General features: G+C 31.3%; 1 protein-coding gene across 3 annotated transcripts in view; it reads right to left on the bottom strand.

Moving 5' to 3' along the window:
• Ccser2 (coiled-coil serine rich protein 2) overlaps positions 1-21,625 on the bottom strand; it is a 141,917-nt gene that overhangs the window by 6,302 nt on the left and 113,990 nt on the right. For 2 of the 3 annotated variants that reach the window (XM_077798594.1, XM_026397015.2), the window contains one exon: positions 19,741-19,830. In XM_077798594.1, coding sequence (XP_077654720.1) covers positions 19,741-19,830 — 90 coding nt within the window. Of the gene's footprint in view, positions 1-10,443; positions 10,526-19,740; positions 19,831-21,625 lie in introns of all 3 variants that reach the window. The other variant, XM_026397016.2, reaches the window with a different exon arrangement.

Below are 21,625 nucleotides of genomic sequence, written 5' to 3'. Positions count from 1 at the left end.
ATTGTTGCTAAATATTCCAGACTTTAAAGACATTGGGCATTTTCACAATCACCACAGAGATGATTAAACTATATTTCAACATGGAAGGTCCTAAAATCAACAAAAAATTAATTCAACAGGTTCTCCTTGAGATTCCCTAGAAAACAACCATCATGTTAAAGTGATTAGGAGTCTTATAAATATTAAAGGAAAAATAGAGAAGGACCATACTAAGGAAACCAAACTCTACCAAAAGCAGAAGGTGGGTAGAAAGGAAGAAAGAGAATGGGGCAGCAATAAATGGCTGCATGAGGATTTGTTTTCTCTCTTCACCTTCAAACACAAAGTATTTTTGTCTGAAAGTTAAAAATCTTAAAACAATTTCAGGTTTTTGAAAATATGAGTGACAATTTAAAATTGACTTTACTGCAATGTCTTTTATAAAAAGTTATAAACATATACTATCAGCTCAAAGCATAAAAAGGCATGATTTCTAATTAAAGACGAAGTAATAAACTGATTATTAGAAAAACCAAACCTCCAGAAAAGGTATTGTGGATTGTAAATTCTGTATTTGAACTGTCCTGATTCCCCAACTTATCATTCCTATCAGAAAAATAAATGGTGACACAGTAGAGAGTTAGTGTTGCTTGCATTAAGTGTAATAAAGCACCATTTCAAATATTAAAGAATTAGAAAATGGCCAGGGTTTTAAAGAGTAATAAAATGTCAGGTCTTACTGAGAGGAGTTAGATTGAACAGTTACATAAAGTCTAAATTATCATCTAATTATATTAAATAAATCAGGGATTTTTATATGCTAAAAATAATGCAGGCTTTATATTTTTATTAAAAATCAATTTAGTCATATAATTACCCTATCCCAAAATACATGTCATGTTTTATTATTTACTTGAAAATTACAATGTGGGAAATCTATTCCACTAGAAGCAAAAAAAAAAAAAAAAGTCTTTTTCAAACCGGATAAGAAATGACTATAATATGAGCACTAAGGAGACAATTTGCTCCATATATATGTACGTGTGTGTGTGTGTGTGTGTGTGTGTGTGTGTGAGAGAGAGAGAGAGAGAGAGAGAGAGAGAGAGAATGTATGTATATGTATATGTATGTATGACTGTAGAAGTGGTTACCCACTAATGACTGAGTTGATATTAATCACCTGCCAGCAAGCTACTTCTACTACCTCTAGCAAGCAAAAAAGTGTTTTAATGGGTTGGTATTTACACTATAAGTACCCCAAATTCTAAACATTCATATAAAGGCAAGATATTAACAGTTCATCTTATGTTTCTATGACTGTAAAAGGTACACTTTCATATTTTTCAAATTTATTAAACTATAAAGATCCCATATCCTCATGTAAATGAAATAGGAATATTAAAGAATATTGTTTTTAAAATGTCTATTATGTACCAGGTAATGTACAAGGTATGGGAAAATCTGGAACCTATCATTATGTAGTTCTTGTGCTTGATAGACCTTCTGAAAGAAATGGTCAGGTAAACAAATGATGAAACCTCTTCTCAAGCATAACATCATATGGGAGCAAAAAAGTAACATCTGTCTAACTGGAAACATCACAAAAGGCATCCCAAAATTGCAAACAATCTATACTGAGTTTTTAAAGGGTTAGTAGGAATTTGCCAAGCAGAAAAGACAGAAAAGAAAACTCTGTTTTTTTTTTTTATTTTGGCACATAGTGGGGATTAAATTTATACTTGCTAGAAAAATAAATAAATAAATAAATGAATGTTAGCTATATGGTCAAGAACTATTTCTTTGGTTGTAAATTATCAAAGTGATATTTTCTGAAAAGGTCAATGATGAAGCATTAATGATTAAAGAAAAAACAATTTTTAAAAGATCATGAGAAAAAGATATCAGAAAATAGGAAAAATGGTTTTGTTTTCCCTAATTTGGGATTAACTTAATAATTCATGTTTATTAGGCTAGAAAGAAAGATTAATTACATGTTAATTAGAACACAAATGCCTGTCATACTGACCTATAGGCTAAGTCATCAAATTGATCTGAAGACTAGCCATTTCTGGACCAAGTAGGATAGGAACACTAAACATTCAACTGTTTTCTATTTTTAACTCTAACAATTAAATATGACTGCACATGTAAAACAATTAGCATAGTTAACATATAGTAAGTGCTCAATAAATGCCACCCATGATTATTAAAGATACAATAATGATGAATTCAAGTTACAGATTTTAATATAACAGTCTTGATTGAGGGGGAAGCAAGTTCTTTAGAAGGATAATAATAAATTAGTTGCTAAAAAAGTGAGGTTTTTACAATAGCAGGTACATCTGATATGGCACGAAACATGATTCCTTTACTGTCTTCCTAGAGATAAGAACTGGAGCTAGGACTGCAAAGCACTTGGAATTTTAAAAAGAACTTTCATATGGTTCTATGAGGAGCTAGTCACAGAATTGGATCTCTTAGCTTCTGGAGTCAGCCTCATCTCAAGTTTGAGTCCTGAATCTATCCCTTACCATTGGGGAAATACTGGGCAAATTACTTCACTGTCCTGAAATGGGATTCATAATTTATAAAGTGAGGATGTACACCCAGTATATATACCTCCTAAAACTGTTTTAAACAATAAACAGTAAAATGCACAGAAAGTGCTTAATACAATGTCTGGCACACTACAAATACTTGAGAAATGTTATACTCTGAGCTCTGAAAGATCAGGGTTCCATTCTTCCCAAGGGTAGCAATTCAAACTCCAAGTTTACATGCATAGTCTCTAACTCTCATAAAACTGTAGGTAGAAGGTATTGTCTTTTTCCTTTTGAAATGAGTAACTAAGGTTTAAAGAAGTTGAGTACCATGTCCAAATGTCACACACTTTAGCAAATGGCAAAGCTGAAATCTGAACCATTAGAGAATTAAAAGGTAACACTAGAACTCTGTAATTCTGCTATTTCAAATTTTCATGAGTTCACAGGCTTTTAGAATATCAATATAGCCAGAAGTTCTAATATATTTAAGAACTTTGAAGACAAATTCAACAGTATCATTCAGGTTACTAACTTTACTAGATATATCCTATTTTCTTCTTCGCTGATTTCACCTGTTCAGAATAAGTCTCAGACATCAAAATCAAGCCACATTGTAGAACAGTATTTCTGGAAAGAGGTGGTTCCACAGTGACTCCATGGAGAAATGCTGAACACTGAGAAAAGGCAAATCAGCACTCACCACTGAGAAAAATTCTTCACCTTCACTGTTTCATATTGCCTCAAAGATTTCTAGTATGAGCTGAAGGAAAAGTTATCAAGTTTTGTAAGCATTCTTGTCTAGGTCATTACCAAAAAGATGGTACCTATAAATGTCAAGTCCCCATTGAGCAAAAATATGCCAAAGTGTGCAAAGTAGAAATCAGGAAATGTTCTACAGTGTAAATACTACTGTGTAACACACATAGGAATTACCTAAAATTATTTTCTGAATATATACAAATTTATTGTTATTATTAAATATGCTTTAAAGGTTAAAATGGAAATGGAGCCATCTGTAACATGCCTGTAATCTCATGCAGGCTCTGACATGCATCATGCAAACTGGAAAAAAAAAAAGCAAAACAAAAAATGATTATGAGGGAGGCGGTAGGAAAAAATCTGAAATTGTACTGTACCACGCTTTGTCAGAGAAGTAATGGACTAACTTCTCAACTCCTTGCCAATGGCACAATAGGAGAGCATAGACAAGAAAAAGACAGGACAATGGCGTCAGAGACCACACACAACACCAAGGATTGCAGTGACTGGGTAGCAGCCAAAAGTATTCGCTTTGCTATTGTTGTTTCTCTAGGCATTATTTGTTATTTTATGTACTATATCTGGATCTGATAAAAACATTTCTTAAAGTGATTTATACCTTCTTACTAAGGTGGTTTGCATGTTAGTACAAATATTCATGTCCATTGACATGTAAAACTTCTCACACTTATAGGAAACCACATGAACCTTACTAAACAGAATACTGAAATCTGATACAAATTAATATTCATACTCCAAAGATCTAAAAAGGTTTGGCCCCATGTAATCCCTCATAAATAAAGTAGAAATTATAACAAAAATATTTTAAGAATTTCTTGCAGATTATAGAACTAAGTAAACTTCAGTATTTGTTAGTTTACATTTACTGCTACTGCACTAAATATCATTAAAGGTATAATCTAATCTTAACATAAATATAAAGTAATAAACTACACATGAGACTCTGCACACATCACTATGAAGATGGAAGATTTAACCAGGTCCCTAGTATAACAAGATTCAAAGACTTTTGCTTTAAAGTTCACACAAAGTCAGTTGTGCCTTCTAATTTTTCTGGAAACGAGGAATGCTCTTATTCTTCTAGATCTCACAATGGTGCCTCTACAGCTCAGAAAATTTAGAGAATAATATTTCGATAAATATAAATTTATAAATTCAGAAATGAGGAGTTCAATGGCTTTTCTAAGTTCACGATTAATTAACTGCTTTAAAAAAGTATCAAAATGATTTAAGAATGACTTAAAAGTATTTACTATGGGTGGGGCATGGTGGCACTTGCTTGTAATCCCAGCTGCTCGGGAGGGGAAGGCAGGAAGATCATGAGTTCAAAGCCAGACTTAGCAACTGAATGAGGACCTAAGCAACTCAAATGAGACCCTATTTCTACATTAAATATAAATATATAAATATAATTTTTTTAAAGGGCTGGGATATGGCTTAGTGGTTAAGTGCCCCTGGGTTCAATATTCCGGATACCAAAAAAAAAAAAAAAAGTATTTACTACAGATGCATAAGTGTGAAATGATTAAAATGGTTAATTTAACGGATCTATATTTTAAAGACACAAAAATACAAAATCCATCAGCATCTAGCTCAGATGCAAATTAGTTCAGGGGCTAAAAAAAAAAACCTAAATAGTTTCATAATAGTACAAATTCTATTGGTATAACCGATATGCCAGGCAGAATATACAGCAGTAAATACGGGCTAAAGAAACAATCCCACTCTAAATAACCAATTATTATAAAAACTTTAATACAGAAACACATAAACACCAATTGCTGTCTTTCCCATAATTGCAAGTATTGAGAGAAACTAATGTATGACTAGGTTTATGGGAAGGCCTATTAGACCATGAATCAGGTACACATTTCTAGACAATTAATCAATGGCTATACTGGTAGCATTTGAAATTAGCTGCAAAAAATGTATACAATATTTCACATTCTATGTTAACCAGTTTGTTTAAAAAATCAGCTTAACTTCACAATTGAATTAATTCAGTTTCTATCAACTTTTATTAGTTTCGATTTCATTCAAAAATATTTTATTTTTGTGAAAAGTCACTCCAAGCTTATTTATCATTAAAGCACTAAGGCTGAAGCAATCTTTACATGTAATATTGATTACAGTCACATGTTCCAGTTAATCCGATTGAACTATGTAAACTTATACCTTATAAGCATGTTTGACAACATCACATACCAAATATCCTTATAAAGTGCATACTCTATAATCAAATGATGTACAAGAAATTTAACTAAGAAAATGTGCCAAAACTGATTTATATACAAAATAGATTGCTCTGCAATAATACATCTGTAACTAGAAACAACAATGTCAAACAATAAGAAAAGATTAAGTTAAAGTATATCCACATGATATAGCATTAGCATTCATCAAACAAGGATTTGAAGAAATATTTACTGGGAGAAATATTTTATATAATGATGCTATGTATAAAAAACCAAACAAAAAAATGAAAATACATAAGATTCTAACTTTATAAAATAGAATAAAAAAGACTAAAAGGAAATAAACCAAAATGTGTCTGTTCTTTTAATTCCTCCATACTGAGCCACTGCTATATATAATAAAAAGGGGAAATGTTGATTTTAATAATAGAATAAATATATAAGGCTCAGGCTCTGGATGTAGAATTTATTTATTTAATTTAATTCTGGTTTGTTCACGTAACCTGAGCAAACTACTACATTATTCTGATTTATTTGCTTATATTTTCCATATTACAAAATTGGTATGATTGCTTTGACTCTGAGTTATCATAAGAATCAAGTGATAATTTAAATAAAATGACAAGAAAAGTACTTAACACATTAAAAACAAATAACTCAATAATATATAATAACTCAATAATAATAACTAATAATAACTCAATAATAATTCAATTAATTAATACTAGTCTTTCTTCCTTTCTTAAATATACAGCTAATTTAAAAATATATACATAATAGTTTTTCTACATGAATAATTTGGGAATACGATTTTTAAATAGTTCTTACAAAGACTAACCAGAGGGATGAACCCTAAAGAGAACAATTCTCCAGCCAAAAGGACTAAAAGAATAAATAAAAAGCTCAGGAAAAACTTAATAGAGAAAGTGTATGGGCTGGGGATGTGGCTCAAGCAGTAGTGCGCTCGCCTTACATGCGTGCGCACCACATACAAAGATGTTGTGTCCGCCGAATACTAAAAAATAAATATTAAAAAAATTCTCTCTCTCTCAAAAAACAAAACAAAACAAAACAGAAAGTGTAGTGGAGGACAAGCAGAATTCAAGATTACTATTTGGATGAATAGCTGGATTTTGCACAGGGCTTATCATCCACTTAAGCTATTCCATTTTCCAATAACAAAACTTTTCATGGCATAGACTTAATCCTTAGGAGGCACCATTTTAAAATAAAGATGTTTCTATATAAATAAGAAAGCTTTACTATGATCAGATACACAAAATCTATGCATACTAAGTTATCTAAGCTTTTTCCTTCATATTTGGTTCATTAAAACCAAAATGTTCAGACTTATATGGGCAAAAGAGACCAGTGCCTTTTCTACACACAGGCTGCTGGCAGCATTTTAAAAAATTAAATAGAATAGAGGAGAAAACATGAGGATATCATTTGTCCTAATGAAAAGTACTATTTCATGGATCTTTTATCAAAATTAAAATATATACAAATGTATTGAGTTGTAAATACACACTTTCATTCAATAAATACATAATGGGTGGTGACATAAAATGAATTTAGAATTGCTTGTCAAAATGGTTTGTAAAATATTCCCTGAAGGTTACAAGGAGGAGAAGGATACAAGACAATAAATCTGCAATTCTTAATATAATGCTGGTGAAGACAATTTTATTACAGTATAAATTTAGAGATCAGGCAAGGTTTCATCAAGAAACTGCCAGGCTACTAACATATGTATAAATACATTTATGTGAGTTTCATTGTTTTAAAACCATTTTTTTGCCCCTTCCCATCTAAGCCTCTAGGCTAAGATAAGAAACAGGTATTCTTTCAGAATATGCTTTTTAAAACAAAGTATTCCTATAAAAATATTCTCTGACAAGAAAGTCTATCTAGAATTAATATTAAATCTTTATATTAGTCAAAAGTAATTTTTAAATTAAAATTTCCTACTATGAGGTAGGTTGTACATTATTCTCAATTTCATACAGTTGGAAGTTAGAGTAGAAAGACTAAATCAATGCCAGTTAAATGAATCTGGACAAAAGCTGAAATCTGGACTGACAGCAGGAAAGAGCTCTATTTCTAAATGTAAATTATTTTCTGTTAACTTAGAAAAAAATTAATTTGAAACCAGAAGATAGACATCAGATAAAATAGATACTAGTAAATTAAGTGAAAAGAAATTTAAAGTTAAAATCTCTAGAGAAAGAAAGGAAAAAAAAAAAAAGCCCACCAACTAAGAACTTCCATTCATCTCCATTTTCCTATTGTTATTCTTAAATTCAACAAGAACATTACTGGCCAGTGCAGCTTTCTGGAGCATGTAGTGCTAAATATTCCTTATAAACTTTAATTTCTGCATATTTAAAACTGCCTACCTTTTTTAAACTGAAAGGTCTACTATTCTCATAACTTAAAAAAACAAACAAAAAACCATACTGACATTACTGAAGACTATCAAGGCATTTGCACTGAGATGAATGCAGTATACTCAAGAAAGCATGAGAAAGAATTGTCTAATGAAATAGATTACAATAAATGAGAAATCTCTCAACTAACTTCCATTACACAATTGATTTCTGCAAAGATGGGCACAAGGAACTACATATCGACTAAATGTGAACACAAATATTATCTCACAGAATGTAATTTTAGTGTAACAAAAAGTGAGATCTATTCTAAAATCCTTTGGAAAACACTAAATTTACTCCTGTAATTCCATAAATTTCTCTAGTTCTATCACCAGAAAAAAACTTTGTTAATGAACTGTTTCACTGTTCTCAGGGTTAATCCTAAAGGGTATAGCAGTTTAAAAGTGTCAAGCTCAGGAAAAGCTATCAAAATTTTAAGAACAAGTCCTCTGATTACTGCTTTATCCAAACAGAATCTCACAAGTATGAAAGATCAAACTCTAGACCAGTACTCTTAGCTGTGTAGGGCCATGAGAACTTTTTAAGGAAAAATTTCTGTGTGTGTGCGTGTGTGTGTGTGTGTGTGTGTGTGTCTACGTATCTATATCCCATCCAAACTCTAGAACTAAAACTTTCTTCTTACTAATCTGGAGATGCAGAGAAAGGGGTTTGGTCTAGGAAAATCAAATAGTTAAATCTTGAAGGTAGTGTTATAGAAATGCTCCTTATAGCTGGAATGAAAAAAGATAGTTCTGAAGAGCTAAACAAACAAAAACCAAACACTTGAAAATGAAGGGCTAATAACTCAAGAAAAGTATAAGAAAATTCAAAAGCTATACAATAAACTAGTAAATAAATCTAAAATTCTATGTATGATACAGAATATTTAACCCTAAGCTTCAATTCTATATTCTAGCTAGCTGAGGGGAAGGAGAAGGGAGAAGATTCAGGGCAGGGTGAGAGTGGGGAGGGAAATAAAAAGGGTCTTCATTAAGAACAAAGGTAGATGGATTGTTCTGAGCTAAATCTGTCAAACCATGCACATTACTGGCATAAGCTTAATACTACATTATTATTTGTTATAGCTGCCCATTGAAATTTCAGATTAGTTCCATACAATTTAGTATGATTCCTCACATACTAGAATTCTTTAAATGAAAGAGAAAAGGATGCAACTATTTGAAGAGAAGCAAAAAGGAGAGTTTATAAAGATGATTGGTTATTATTCTTCTCATGACTTCCACTAAATAAATGAGCTTGCTATAGGGGATAGGAAAGGTAGCAGAATACAACAGAGTATTACTAATAGGGCATTATGTAAAATTGTGGATGTGTAACCGACGTGATTCTGCAATCTACATTTGGGGTAAAAATTGGGAGTTCATAACCCACTTCAATCTAAAGTATGAAATATGATATGTCAAGAGCTTTTTAATGTTGTGAACAACTAATAAAAAAAAAGAGTGAAAAAAGGCTATACAAACTCCTCTATTTTTCATTAAAACAAAAGCATAGAAGAAGTCTCCAAATAAAAACTCACATCTTGTTTGAAATTCATGTTGACATCTGCTAATTTTAACTAATTCAAGAAATAAAATTTTGTTGAAGTAAATCATATACTAACTGCTTAAAATTTCCATTTGGAGGCCTTTGATAATTTAAGATAATTAATAAAAAATTGATATGAATCACAAATCATGGGAAATCCATGGAGAAGGCAAAAAAGTGACTGATTGACAATAAATATTTTTCATTAGTATTAGCTTTTTTGGGTGACTTTTCAAAAAAGATAAAATATAATCAACTTACCAGATATACTTAAGTACATAACAGAAAAAGAATAAACACTGTTTTAGAAAGTAGATTTAATATAAATAAAAAAATTTAAAGTTAAACAATGACTAATTCATTAGAAATGTTAGTAAACCATGCATATTCAAAAGCCATTTCTTCTGTGTTGTAAAGCAGCTGATAAATTAAAGACATTAGTTGTTAAAAAATAAAAACCTTGGAAATACAATTGAAAAGGTATTTTAGAGATACCGAAACATAATTGAAGCCTTTGATTAGGAAATATTTAAAGAAATGTGCAATGGTCTAGTAAGCCTGCTCCCTAAACAGTATGCATCTGTCCATCAAATCATTGTGGATAGTGTGTACATTTAAAAATTACTAGATAAAAAAGCATTTTTTTCACATATTTCAAGAACTTGAAAAAAAGAAAATGTATTTAAAGACAGATGCATGTCAGTAGGTCTAGGGTCACTGGCAATAGGTTTAAACAGCATTAGAATGGAATTAACCTCAAGATAGCTTTCAAGAGGTCATTAATGTATAGGTCCATTTACATGCAGTAAAAAGAAATGTTAAGAGAGATCACAGTGCTTATTTAGCATATGCCTGCAGATCACTCAGGATGGGAAACGGAGGTACTGGGGAAGGAAAGATCATGCAGAAGGGAAATACCATGAAGGGGAAGCCAGAGCAGGATAGGAGTGAGAGACACAGACTCACTCTGTCTGCGGTGCGGTGGAACAGTCCGTGGGATCACCTGGAAGGAGCCCTGCCAAGGAGAGAAGGAGGGAGAATACCCACCCTGTACAGAGAAAGAGATGGGGTAGGGAGGTATAATAAAAAAGGGAACCGAAAAATAAGAAACCAAAGTCATAATTTTTGATTTTTTAAATAACACAAAGCAATAGTGTTAATGAGAAGATAGATTTCACTTTTTTAAACACAGGCAGCTCAAATTACTAAAATACATAACAATACAAATTTAATTTTTTTCAAAATTTTTAAGAAAAAATATTTTCTTTAATATTTGTAGTTAACATACATGAAATTATGTATTTTGGGTATACATTAATCATCACATATCTCTTTAAGGGAGCAGATTCCAGTTTTTTATAGAAAAAGGAAATAAGTTAGGGAATATAGAGTTTAAGTATTAAACATATAGATAACGCATTAATTTATGAATCAGGCAATCAAAAAACTCCCACAGGAAAAAAATTTTATTTCTTTTTAAGACAGATTTTCAGAGAATTAGAAAGTAAAAATAAATAACATTAGAAGAAGTCAGCAGAACCAAAATAGCATTAAAAAAACACTCAAAATACTGCGATAACTAAATCCTTTATAAAGAACATGATATTCAGACCCCAGGTTATACACACATGCTTTTTAACCTGAGTAACTTGTAGTTTTTTAACTTTACTTTAATCACTGATTATAAGAATCAGAATACATTTGAAATGTCACTTTATTAATTTGCTCACTTTCCAAATAAAAATGTGTCTTTATGGAAGAAAATAACTGTTCATCGTCACACAATGGAACCAGTTGGGTTTCATGTCTGTTATAACCAGTATCCTCAATGATCCAAAGATCTTTATAAATAAAACTATTAAAACACTCTTAAAATATTATCAAGAAAAATAGCCTGTAAATCATCATCATACCTAGTTAAATTTGCAAAAGAAGGCATGTGCATTTTTCAAACCAATGAATCTGACAGGTTTTTTTTTTAAGAAATATTATTGTATTAGAAAATTACTAATCTAGCTTGTTGGTGTTTATAAATTTCATGAACATTGTTTCAAATAAAATTTTTTTTCTCTCCTTTCCATCAATATTCTTTGGCTCAATGAGGTAAAATCATGCATTTCTTTAAATTTAGGAGTAAGCCTATACTGCTGAATATAAAATAAAAAGAAGATCCATTTTTCTATGCTGATTAGAGAAAAAGAATTACAAGAAGCAAAAGAGAATTAATGATCTTTAGAATATTCTAGGAAATTTAGATCCTGTCTTTTGAATACTGTTTGAATGATGTTGGCAAAACAGCTTAGAAAATATTTAATAGGAAATGATTTCCTATGTGTTCTCCATAGGATTACCTGCTATAACTCTATTTTACTGTTTTGGTTCAAAGGTTTTATACAAAATATGGCCTCAACCAAATTCTCTATATGTTTTACCAGGACCATGTTTCTACCTACTGAACTGAATAAAAAAACTTTCAGATACAGACTTCGAGATTTGCTCAAAGTGCTATCATAGATTCTTTCATCAAAGAAATTACTTCTCAAAGTCTGCAGAATAACACCAACTGGGAGTCAGGGCCCTGTGCTTTTCTTCTTGGATCTTTCAAAAGCCCTGTAAACTTAAGAGAGTCACCAATCTCTAAACCTGTTTCTTCATTTGTCTTATGCAAGAGTTAGAATGATTCATCTCTAAGAAGTTGCTCACTTTTAGTTCTTATGATATAGTTACGCACATCTGCTCCTACCTCACTACATTGTTGTCTTTGATTCTATTCATAAAGCATTTTAAACTATCAACTTTGTATTAAATTGTCTCTTCTGTTAAATCATTAATTCATGAAATAATTTCAGTATCTGCAACTTTATAGGATTTTAAAAAGATTAAATAAATATCCCCTCTTCTCTGGCTTAATACTCCTTAGCACACAGCAGATTCTCAATAACTACTGATTTAAACTGAATTAAGTTACTATGTTTATGTAGAGATGGAGCTCTCATATCTGTCAATCCTGCCCATACATTATAATCACCTATGAAATCTGAAAAACAAAAACAATGACACCACCTTTATTTCTCTAAGACCAATAAATCATAGTCTCAGGGATAGGCCTGCATGTGAGAAGGAGAGAAAGACAACCTTGTGAAATAAATACATGAATAATTCTGCCTGCCACAGCCAAGGGGTACTCACCTATTAGCTGACTGGACAGCTGTTTTCTAGCAATAAGCCACCTGAGCTTTTGCCCAGAAAAGTAAAGAAAGTAATTAATTTCTAACCCTTAAAAATGTCTTCCTCCACATTCCCTAACCATTCTTTCAAAATTATATCTACTCTCCTTAGCTCATTTCAAAGGAATTTCTTAAAAATTTTATCTGATTTTACCTAAAACAATTATAATAAAACTTATTTTATACTTAGAGCTCTCCACAGATGGGGGAATTTCAGATCCAGGAGAAGATGGAGTAGAAACATTTCTTCCTTTTCCTACTATTAAACACTTCTAAAAATCCTGATCACTATTTATAAAACAAACAAAAAACTCTGAAAGAGAGAAAAATCAGTCCACCTAGGAAGCATGGTACCTGAAGAACAACATGCTAGGGAGTTCCTGCATTTCCTTTTTGCCTAATGTATCCTAAGCTAGGTGATAGATAAGCTAGCATCCAGAAATGCCAAAGAACACAAACAAAAGGCCTGCATGTTCTAGCCAAAGGAGTAGCAAAGAGGTAGCCCAGCCATGCATAAATCTTGTACACAATAACCTCCCTAGCATTATAGAGTAGACCCAGAATAGGATAATTGTGTCTTCCATCCTTGCCCGGCTGTGACACTGTCTTATGCAGTTCTTAAAATATATATAAAAAGTATTTTGAAGATACTTAGATGTAGCTCAGTTGGTGGAGTGCTTGCCTTAAATGCACAAGGCCCGGGGTTCAATCCCCAGCATCAAAAAAAAAAAAAAAAGACACTTAGAAATGGTGAAAAGGAAGGAAGGAAGGGACTTAAAGGAAATAAAGAATAATATTTAATAGACTATGGTTAATGTATATATGTAATGCAATGCCTAAAGCAACAAAAGACCTATATACAAAGAGATACACTCAAAATACTATATACATATAGATCAAAATAAAATTCTGAAAAAAATGGTATAAGTAACACATGAAAAAGCAAGAAAAATAAATAAATAAAAGCGAGTAAAATGACAGACTTAACCTGAAATATATCAATTAATAACATGAAATGTAAAGGGTTAAAATATAGCAATTGAAAAGACTGGCAGAATATTATATGCAGACTAAACAAAATTCATTTTTTGTACTTTTATTTTTATTTTTAAGCAGTTTTTATTATACTCAAGGTATTAAGATAAGTATAAAATAAGCTCAGTTGATAGAGTGCTTGCCCAACTCACATGAACAAGGCCCTGGGTTCAATCCCCAGTACCACCACCAAAAAGAAAAAAAAAGAAAGAAAATGAAATTCATTTTATATATAACAATGTAAGTATTCTAAAGTAAAAGATGAAAAAGATATACCATATAAAATCTCAAAAGAAAATAGGATTGTAAATAAGCACTGCACTCAACTTATTGAATATGTGTATTCATGGTGGACTTTGGCTGAAGTATACTGACATTCCACTGCTCTGAATGATGAGGACAGCTATATTTATTTAGAAATTTGAGGACTGGCTAAGAGAAATGGTATTATTTTCTGTTGTATCAGAAACATTAATATTATTTATTTATTTATTTAGCTGTGCTGGGATCAAACCCAGGGGCCTTGCACATGCTAGGAGAGCTCTACCACTGAGCTACACCCCCAGCCCTACTGTAACTTTTTGAAGGAAGCCTCTGAGCATAAAACACAAAAGACACATTCTCTAGGGAGAAAAAGTATTATCATCAAGTAAGCACCCTCAACAGTGATACCATTTGACCTTAAAATTTTTTTTTTCTTTCTAAAGCATCTGTAAAAATATTTAAAACTACCTAAAAAAAGAATAGACTAAAATTTTTGCACAAATAGAGGCTTAACAAATTACCACTGTTAGCATATATTAAAATAGGGGTAACTTTCACTCTCTGTTGTATTACCTCTTATGGAAGCTGATTAACTTCTAAAAAGATAAGTTTGATCATGTTATTGCTTAGAAAGCTCAACAGAATCATTTTTTATTGACTGCTGCCTATTATTAAAATTTCTCTCCATCCAGCCTAAACCCTTAATGATTAAGTCAGCAAATTAAATTCTACATTATATAAATGAAATAGATGCCACTATTTTCTAATACAGTAAAAACTGTTTATTGTATGCATACCTAAAGCTTCAAAATGTCTTTTAAACTTGTGGTATTTGGTACTGGAGGATACAAATTTAGATAATCTTAAATTTGTGGATAGATTAATCATTTAATTACTATAATATCCTTACTTAATTAGCTCCTAGCCTTGAAAAACATTTGTTTTTTTTCCCCAGTTATTAGTTTCAGATGCAAATGTGAAATGAGTGATAAATATTTTTTAAAAAAAACAGTATAAAAGACATGCATTCTGCACGAATTTTGCAATTTTTACAAAAGACATACATTCAGTAAAAAAGACAATTTTTGTATTATCATAAATTCTGCATGACAGAATGCAGTGCATCAGCAGCACCACTAATCCCTGCCAACATTTATAAAACTAAGTGACACAAGGTATACTCAATAGCTACTTTCGTTGACTGACTCAACATTACACAATTAAAAAACAATTGTGTACCCAGACATAAATATTTGTTGTTTAAATACCAATGTGTATGTATTTGTCACTTAAAATACTTTTAGTGGCATATTTTGAATACAAGTAATAGTGAATATAAATAAATCCTGACAAAGAAATAAATCTCTTAATTTATTTTTTCTATCTCCAAATATGAATATATATATTAAATATGCATGTGAATAATAATATGACATATCTCCAAATGGAGGAAAAATGGCACATCTAAATTTAAAATCAGAAAAATTTTCCCACATAAAAACTAATCTATTCTAAATCAGGAAAGTATATATTCTAAAACAAAAAGGATTTAGAACAGACTAGTCACGCGAAATATCATTGGGCTACCTTGTTCCCTTTAGTTAGCATGCTATCCTATTTCCCAGGTAATAAAAATAAAAATAAGGACTTCTTGCTATTAAAATTATCACAATTGCTAGGAAGCAAGTAAACTCTTTTTCCTCTGGAAATTATAAATATAATATGGTTTTTATGATACATCAGTAATAATTTTCTGATTTTATCTTTTATAAAGTTATAATGAAAATATACTTGACTCAATAAATCTGAGGCATGAGAACCCAACCCTAAGCACAAATAATATTTGATAATACTCACCATAATTCAACTGTTGAATTGATATAAATTACATGTATATATCTATCATATGATCTAATGTTTGATACAATACTAGAAACTGTTTCCAATACAGTATTTTGAAATGTATATAAATCATCTTTCCTTGTCTCTTTGCTACACATAATAGAGTTAGTTCTTAAAACACAAGAAAAAAGTAGTATTAGATCCAATTGCACATTCTGAGTTTTAATTGGTGGGCACTTTTTCACGCCCATACTAATAGTGTGTTAATTCCTATACTAAATTTTCACAGTCATGCAAGCCAGGGTTTTCATTCCTTTAAGAAAAGTCATTGAAGTTCATCATTTTTTCCATTGAGAAAATGATATACAATCTATTTTGTGAATAAATTGTTTTGTTACTAACACTGGATTCAATTTTGTGGGAGATTTTTCTTTTACCCTCTTACTGAAAATATGTCTTCTCAACCATGAATAGTTTTCTCCCAGAAAATTTAAATACTACAAGAATGTTTCTATGGATCATTATAATACAGAGTTAAGACCTCTACCACACAGGGCACACCAGGTAAAAAGCTTTTCTCTCTCAGGGAAGTCCTTACTGTGATCTCTCACTGATATCAAGCCTCTGTCCTTCCTTCCCAGAGCTATGACCTTATTCTCGCTATTCCTTTTAACCTCACCTCCTGTAACTACTGAACAGGAAGGGAAATAAGATGCTACCCATAAGTTTGAAAATCTTGATTTTCATATAATACAGCTGTATAAAAGTTGTTCAAGTACTTGCACAGGTCTTTTCTTAGTGTTATGTTCTTCATGTAGGAAAAGAACAAAATTAATACCATTTTAGGCATACTAGAAGTTTCCATAAGCATCTTGAGGATTGGGCCTGTATTTCCTTCACACTCACACTGCCATATTAAGACAGTGCTTGGCTTTGAGAAGCACACAAATATCTGCTCAAGGAGTAAGTGAAAATCTGCTTTTCTTCCTTTCCTCTATTCTAATGCTTTCTTTCCTATTAATTTTCTGTTTTAGAGATCTTATTTGTAGTCATTAGAGAGTATCAAAATTCCTCTGAATAAATCTGTAATGGAAATTTACATTGTATTCAATACATCTAAATTTCTATTGTTTTGCTACCATTGGTGGACAATCACTCTCCCTCCTCAAGCAGGTTCTGACTGAGGTTCTGGCTTATTTTCTTTTTTTATTTCTTTCTACTTCCTAAATGGCTGCCAGTAAGTCCTACAAGCAGCAACCCTCTTTCCTTCAACACTTCTTTCCACCTTCCATTTGCATCCTTTGACATTAAAAAATATATATCATCTTCACCTCATGGCATCTTTTACTTTCTATGATTCAAACGCTACCTTGATCTTCTTCCCCAACCTTCTGCAGCCAGATTTCTTCCTACATATATAGAAAACATTCAGAGGAAATCCTCACAAGTCCCTCATCAATCTCTGATATAGGTTCTATAATCAAATGACTAAGACAATGCTGAGAAGCACATTTAAATTTCCTTAGAAATCATAAGAAAGGGTGAAGATTATAACTTGTAACCTTCTCAAAGGCTTAGACAGATTTAAAAAAATAGTTTTACTAAGCTTGAGGACTTTTAAATAACATGTTTTCATTCCAAAGATTATTGCCTAACAAACTAAAAGTTGCAAAAGAAGACCCACATTGCATCTCCATATCTCCATTACCAAAATCTTATGTAAATATGTTGGGTAATTGCTAAAGAAAACATTTAAAGTATAACTTTTTAAGAAAATATAATATTGTAATTATAGTAAATGGTTTCCAATGCTGCCCAAAGAGCAAAAGAAAAATCAGATAGACAATATTTAATAGTTAAAAATTACTACTTCAGTAAATATTATTTTTATTTGGCTAAATATTTATTTATTTAATAAAATAAATAAAGCTCAGTAAAACTACATTTACAGTAATTTCTGGATTAAAATTTTCCATTCTATACTAAAATAAGCTTTTAACAAATTTTCATTATTTCCTCAAACATACACTTCTATACTAACTATTGCCTAACTACTCCTTTCTACCTCTTTGCCTTTACTTTTACTATTCATTTTGCTAGATATTTCTACCATTTTAATCTGTAAAATCTCTCACCCTCTAGGGATCCTCAGTGTGCTTTTATTAAAAGGAATCTTGGATTAGCAGTCAGGATTCCTGAATTATAGTACTAGTTCAGCACTTTATTTACTACAAAATCTTTAGTAGGGCACTTAATCTCCCTGGAGTCTGTTACATTATCTATAGACAAAACAAAATATTTAGCTAGGTGATTCTTTACATAATAGATAATAGATAAAACTGAATTCTGGGTTTTTTAAGAGTATTAATTTGGAAAACTGACTTTCATTTCAACCCAAACTGGGTTGGTATATACCAATTACTTTTGTCTAGTGAGGAGGCTGACAAATATCCAGTTTCTAGAACTCAAGCCAGGGGTTGAGGGAGCCAGGCAAAATAATATAAAGAACTTCCGTAAAAGGGAACTTCTCATGCTTAATGGAATTGCCACTTTATTTAGTAACACATCAGAAGACATAAACCTCCCTTTGGGGTAACTGGAGAAACCTAAGCAAGGGGGTACAATCTTTTATTTTTGCAATTGCCTCCAAACAATAAGTTTCCATATCCTTTGACATTAAAAAAATATATCATCTTCACCTCATGGCATCTTTTACTTTCTATGATTCAAACACTACCTTGATCTTCTTCTTCAACCTTTTTGATTCTTCCACTAAGACATTCCCAATCCTCTGCCATCATAGAATGTACAGCAGTTTGAATCAGTATATCACTAGTTCCTTTTAAAAAGTACTTATAAATGGAATAATACCTATGTATCTGTGTACTTCCTTCCCCTATTCCACATTTCTACTTCAAGAGCTTATTATCTAGAATAAGAGATGATTACAAAACTTTGCCAAATAAATTAATTCTTCCACTATACCTTATACAAAGCACACAAAAATAATTACTTGTTAGATGAAAAGAAAATAACTATTTTATAAAAAAAGTTAAGAATTCTAAATTGAATTGTTGATTACAATAACCATTATCTATCCCGATTCATTTGTGTTACCAGGATTCTGCTGCTAAATATAAGGCAAAATAAAAGTCAAGGCTGGTGTACCAGGTGTTCTATTAATAAGAAATGTCTATTACCTGGCATCATACAGAGGATAATGATGACTGATGGTCATGTAATAATTCTCTGGCTCAGGAACATCCTCAACTAAGTTTAAGGGATGGTCAGGATATTTTTAGCAATGAATGTGTTTTGAGATATAACATTTTTTGAAAAATAAATAAGGAAGATGGTTACTTCCTATTGTTAGGAATCTAGACCGTAACTCTTCCTGAAACTTCACTTTTACTAGTTATGTCTTCATGCATTAAACTTCCTAATACCCTCAATATTTTTTCAGTAATTACAATAAATTTGTAAAAGTTTCAAGAACAACAACAACAAAAGGAATATGTTACATCATATATCCTCAAAGTGTCATATGCTGCTCAAAAAAATTAAATGCATATTAGACTTCTGTTTTTCATTTTTTTTTAGGCCATTTGAAAATACTACTCTCATAAAAACATGCAATGAAAGGAGAATAGACACTCAAATAAAATGAGCTACAATATGCAGAATGGAAAAGCTATTAAATGCACATTCGCTTATATAGGACACACAAGAGAAGCTTTAGAAAGCACATAAACATCTAAGAGACAAGAAAAAACTTACCTAAGAAAGAAAATTAGCCATGGCATTTCAAAATTATTAGTGATTAGAGTAAAAAAGAGCAGGATGGGACATCAAAATAACAAATGACATGAGAGAAGATTAACAGCATGTCACTTACAGGAATTCTTCTCCAGGGTGTTTGGGTATATTTATCAGCATATGAGCATTTTTCCTCTTTAGATTTTTGGTGGCAGTTACACCGGGTTGCCTGAACAAAACCAAAAGTTTTTACAATGGTTTAATGCATATACACACAAATAAGTAATCACTCTACAGGATATCAAATGTCAACAGCCCACATGTCAGACTGTCTACTCATTACTTACACTGCTTAAAGCCCCCCAAATGATGTATAATCTTTACTGAACAAGAATATTTTAAAGGATTCCACCCTGTGACAAGATACCCTGATGTTCTCAATTCATAAATTAATTCTCTACATGATTCCACTTAAAGCACTCACTTATATGATAGGACATACCTCTTGTGTATTTTTAGGTCTCTCAAATTATCATCAAATTAAAAATAAATAAATAAAAAGATGATAATAAAAATTTCCCCTTAATTGTGAAGCTGTAACATACCTACATTGTTTGTTAAACAATCCCATTCAAAGTAAATATATTTTCTCATAGGAAAACCAAAGAAATTCTAGATTACTGTATCAAGGTAAACTTGTTTCTACTTAAAAACAAAATCTTCTATAGGACACGCTTATTTTCTATTCTCCCCCAAAATGGGATAGTGATTGAAACAAAATGTAGTATAAAATTCACTATAATAGGACTTAACTTTTAACATACCTGGCAGGTATGCAAAAAAAAGACAATATAATATAAAACACTTATTATAATGCAAGTACATTACTTAATTCACCTTGACAACAGCAATTCCAGAAATATCCTTTCAGTGGTTTATCTACTAACACATGAAAAAATAATGCTTAGAAAATATTAAATTTTCCATAATTCGGAAAGCCTAGTTTTTAGTGACATTTTAACAGATACAAAATGACTACCTAAATAATTCCCTCTTCATCTGTCTCCTTTATTGCTGACAGATCTTAATTTGTGTTTAGAGTCGCACCTCCTGTGTGATCCTTTATTTGCAGAGGTGTGCCTTATCTCTTGCTCCAAAGAGCCACATCTTGGTAAGTATGAACCAAAATAGTTAATCCATTTGTTCTACGCAAGTAACTAAAATCTAGCCAAAAACCCTGATGGTATTTCTGAGAAAGTGTTTCCTGATTTAAAAAATACATATGCTAGAGAAAACAGACCTTTACCCAAAATTGGTTATTACTGTGTGAGAGAATGACATAAAAAGCTACTGTAGAAATCTTTTATCCATGAAGGGGCAGACAAGAGGACTCCAGAAAAACCAACCTAGACTTCATTATTAACCAAATGACGAATAAACAACCACGGAAATGGATGGGACCCATACATTTTTTTGTTATTTGAGTTTACAAATTTAATTATTTTTTAAAGCTGCTTTTAGTTGGGGGCTTTTACTGCAAACTTGAAACATCATAAGATATGCATTGATTTATGCCAAGTAGTTTGCAGCAAGTCATTTGGTAAGAGTTAATCTTTATCATACACCCATGGGCCAGGCATTAGTTTACATATGTAGTTAATTTAACAATCCAAACTTATGTGTCTGTACTACTTCTATTATACCCACTTACAGATGAGGCTTAGGAAAGATTATATAACTTCCTGAAGAGAACATGGCTATCAAATTTCAAAGCTAGGATATGAATCTGGGTCTATCATGGTTTTTTAAAAATACTGTTAACCCATTTAACCTGAGTACCACTTTCTGTGTCTCCATAAAGAAAGAAAATTCAATATTAGCAATTTCACAAGATTATTATGAAAGTTAAATGAGCATATATATATGTAAATTATCTACTATTTAACTAGTATTCTGAGGTGAAAATAAACTGGTAATTCTTGGCATTTTAAAATTAGATTTAAACAGACAATCTTCTATACATT

The sequence above is a fragment of the Urocitellus parryii genome, chromosome 5, assembly GCF_045843805.1.
Source record: "Urocitellus parryii isolate mUroPar1 chromosome 5, mUroPar1.hap1, whole genome shotgun sequence".
Lineage (NCBI taxonomy): Eukaryota > Metazoa > Chordata > Mammalia > Rodentia > Sciuridae > Urocitellus > Urocitellus parryii.
The sequence above is the reverse complement of the archived record's forward strand: the minus strand, read 5'-3'. Positions and strand labels throughout refer to the sequence as shown.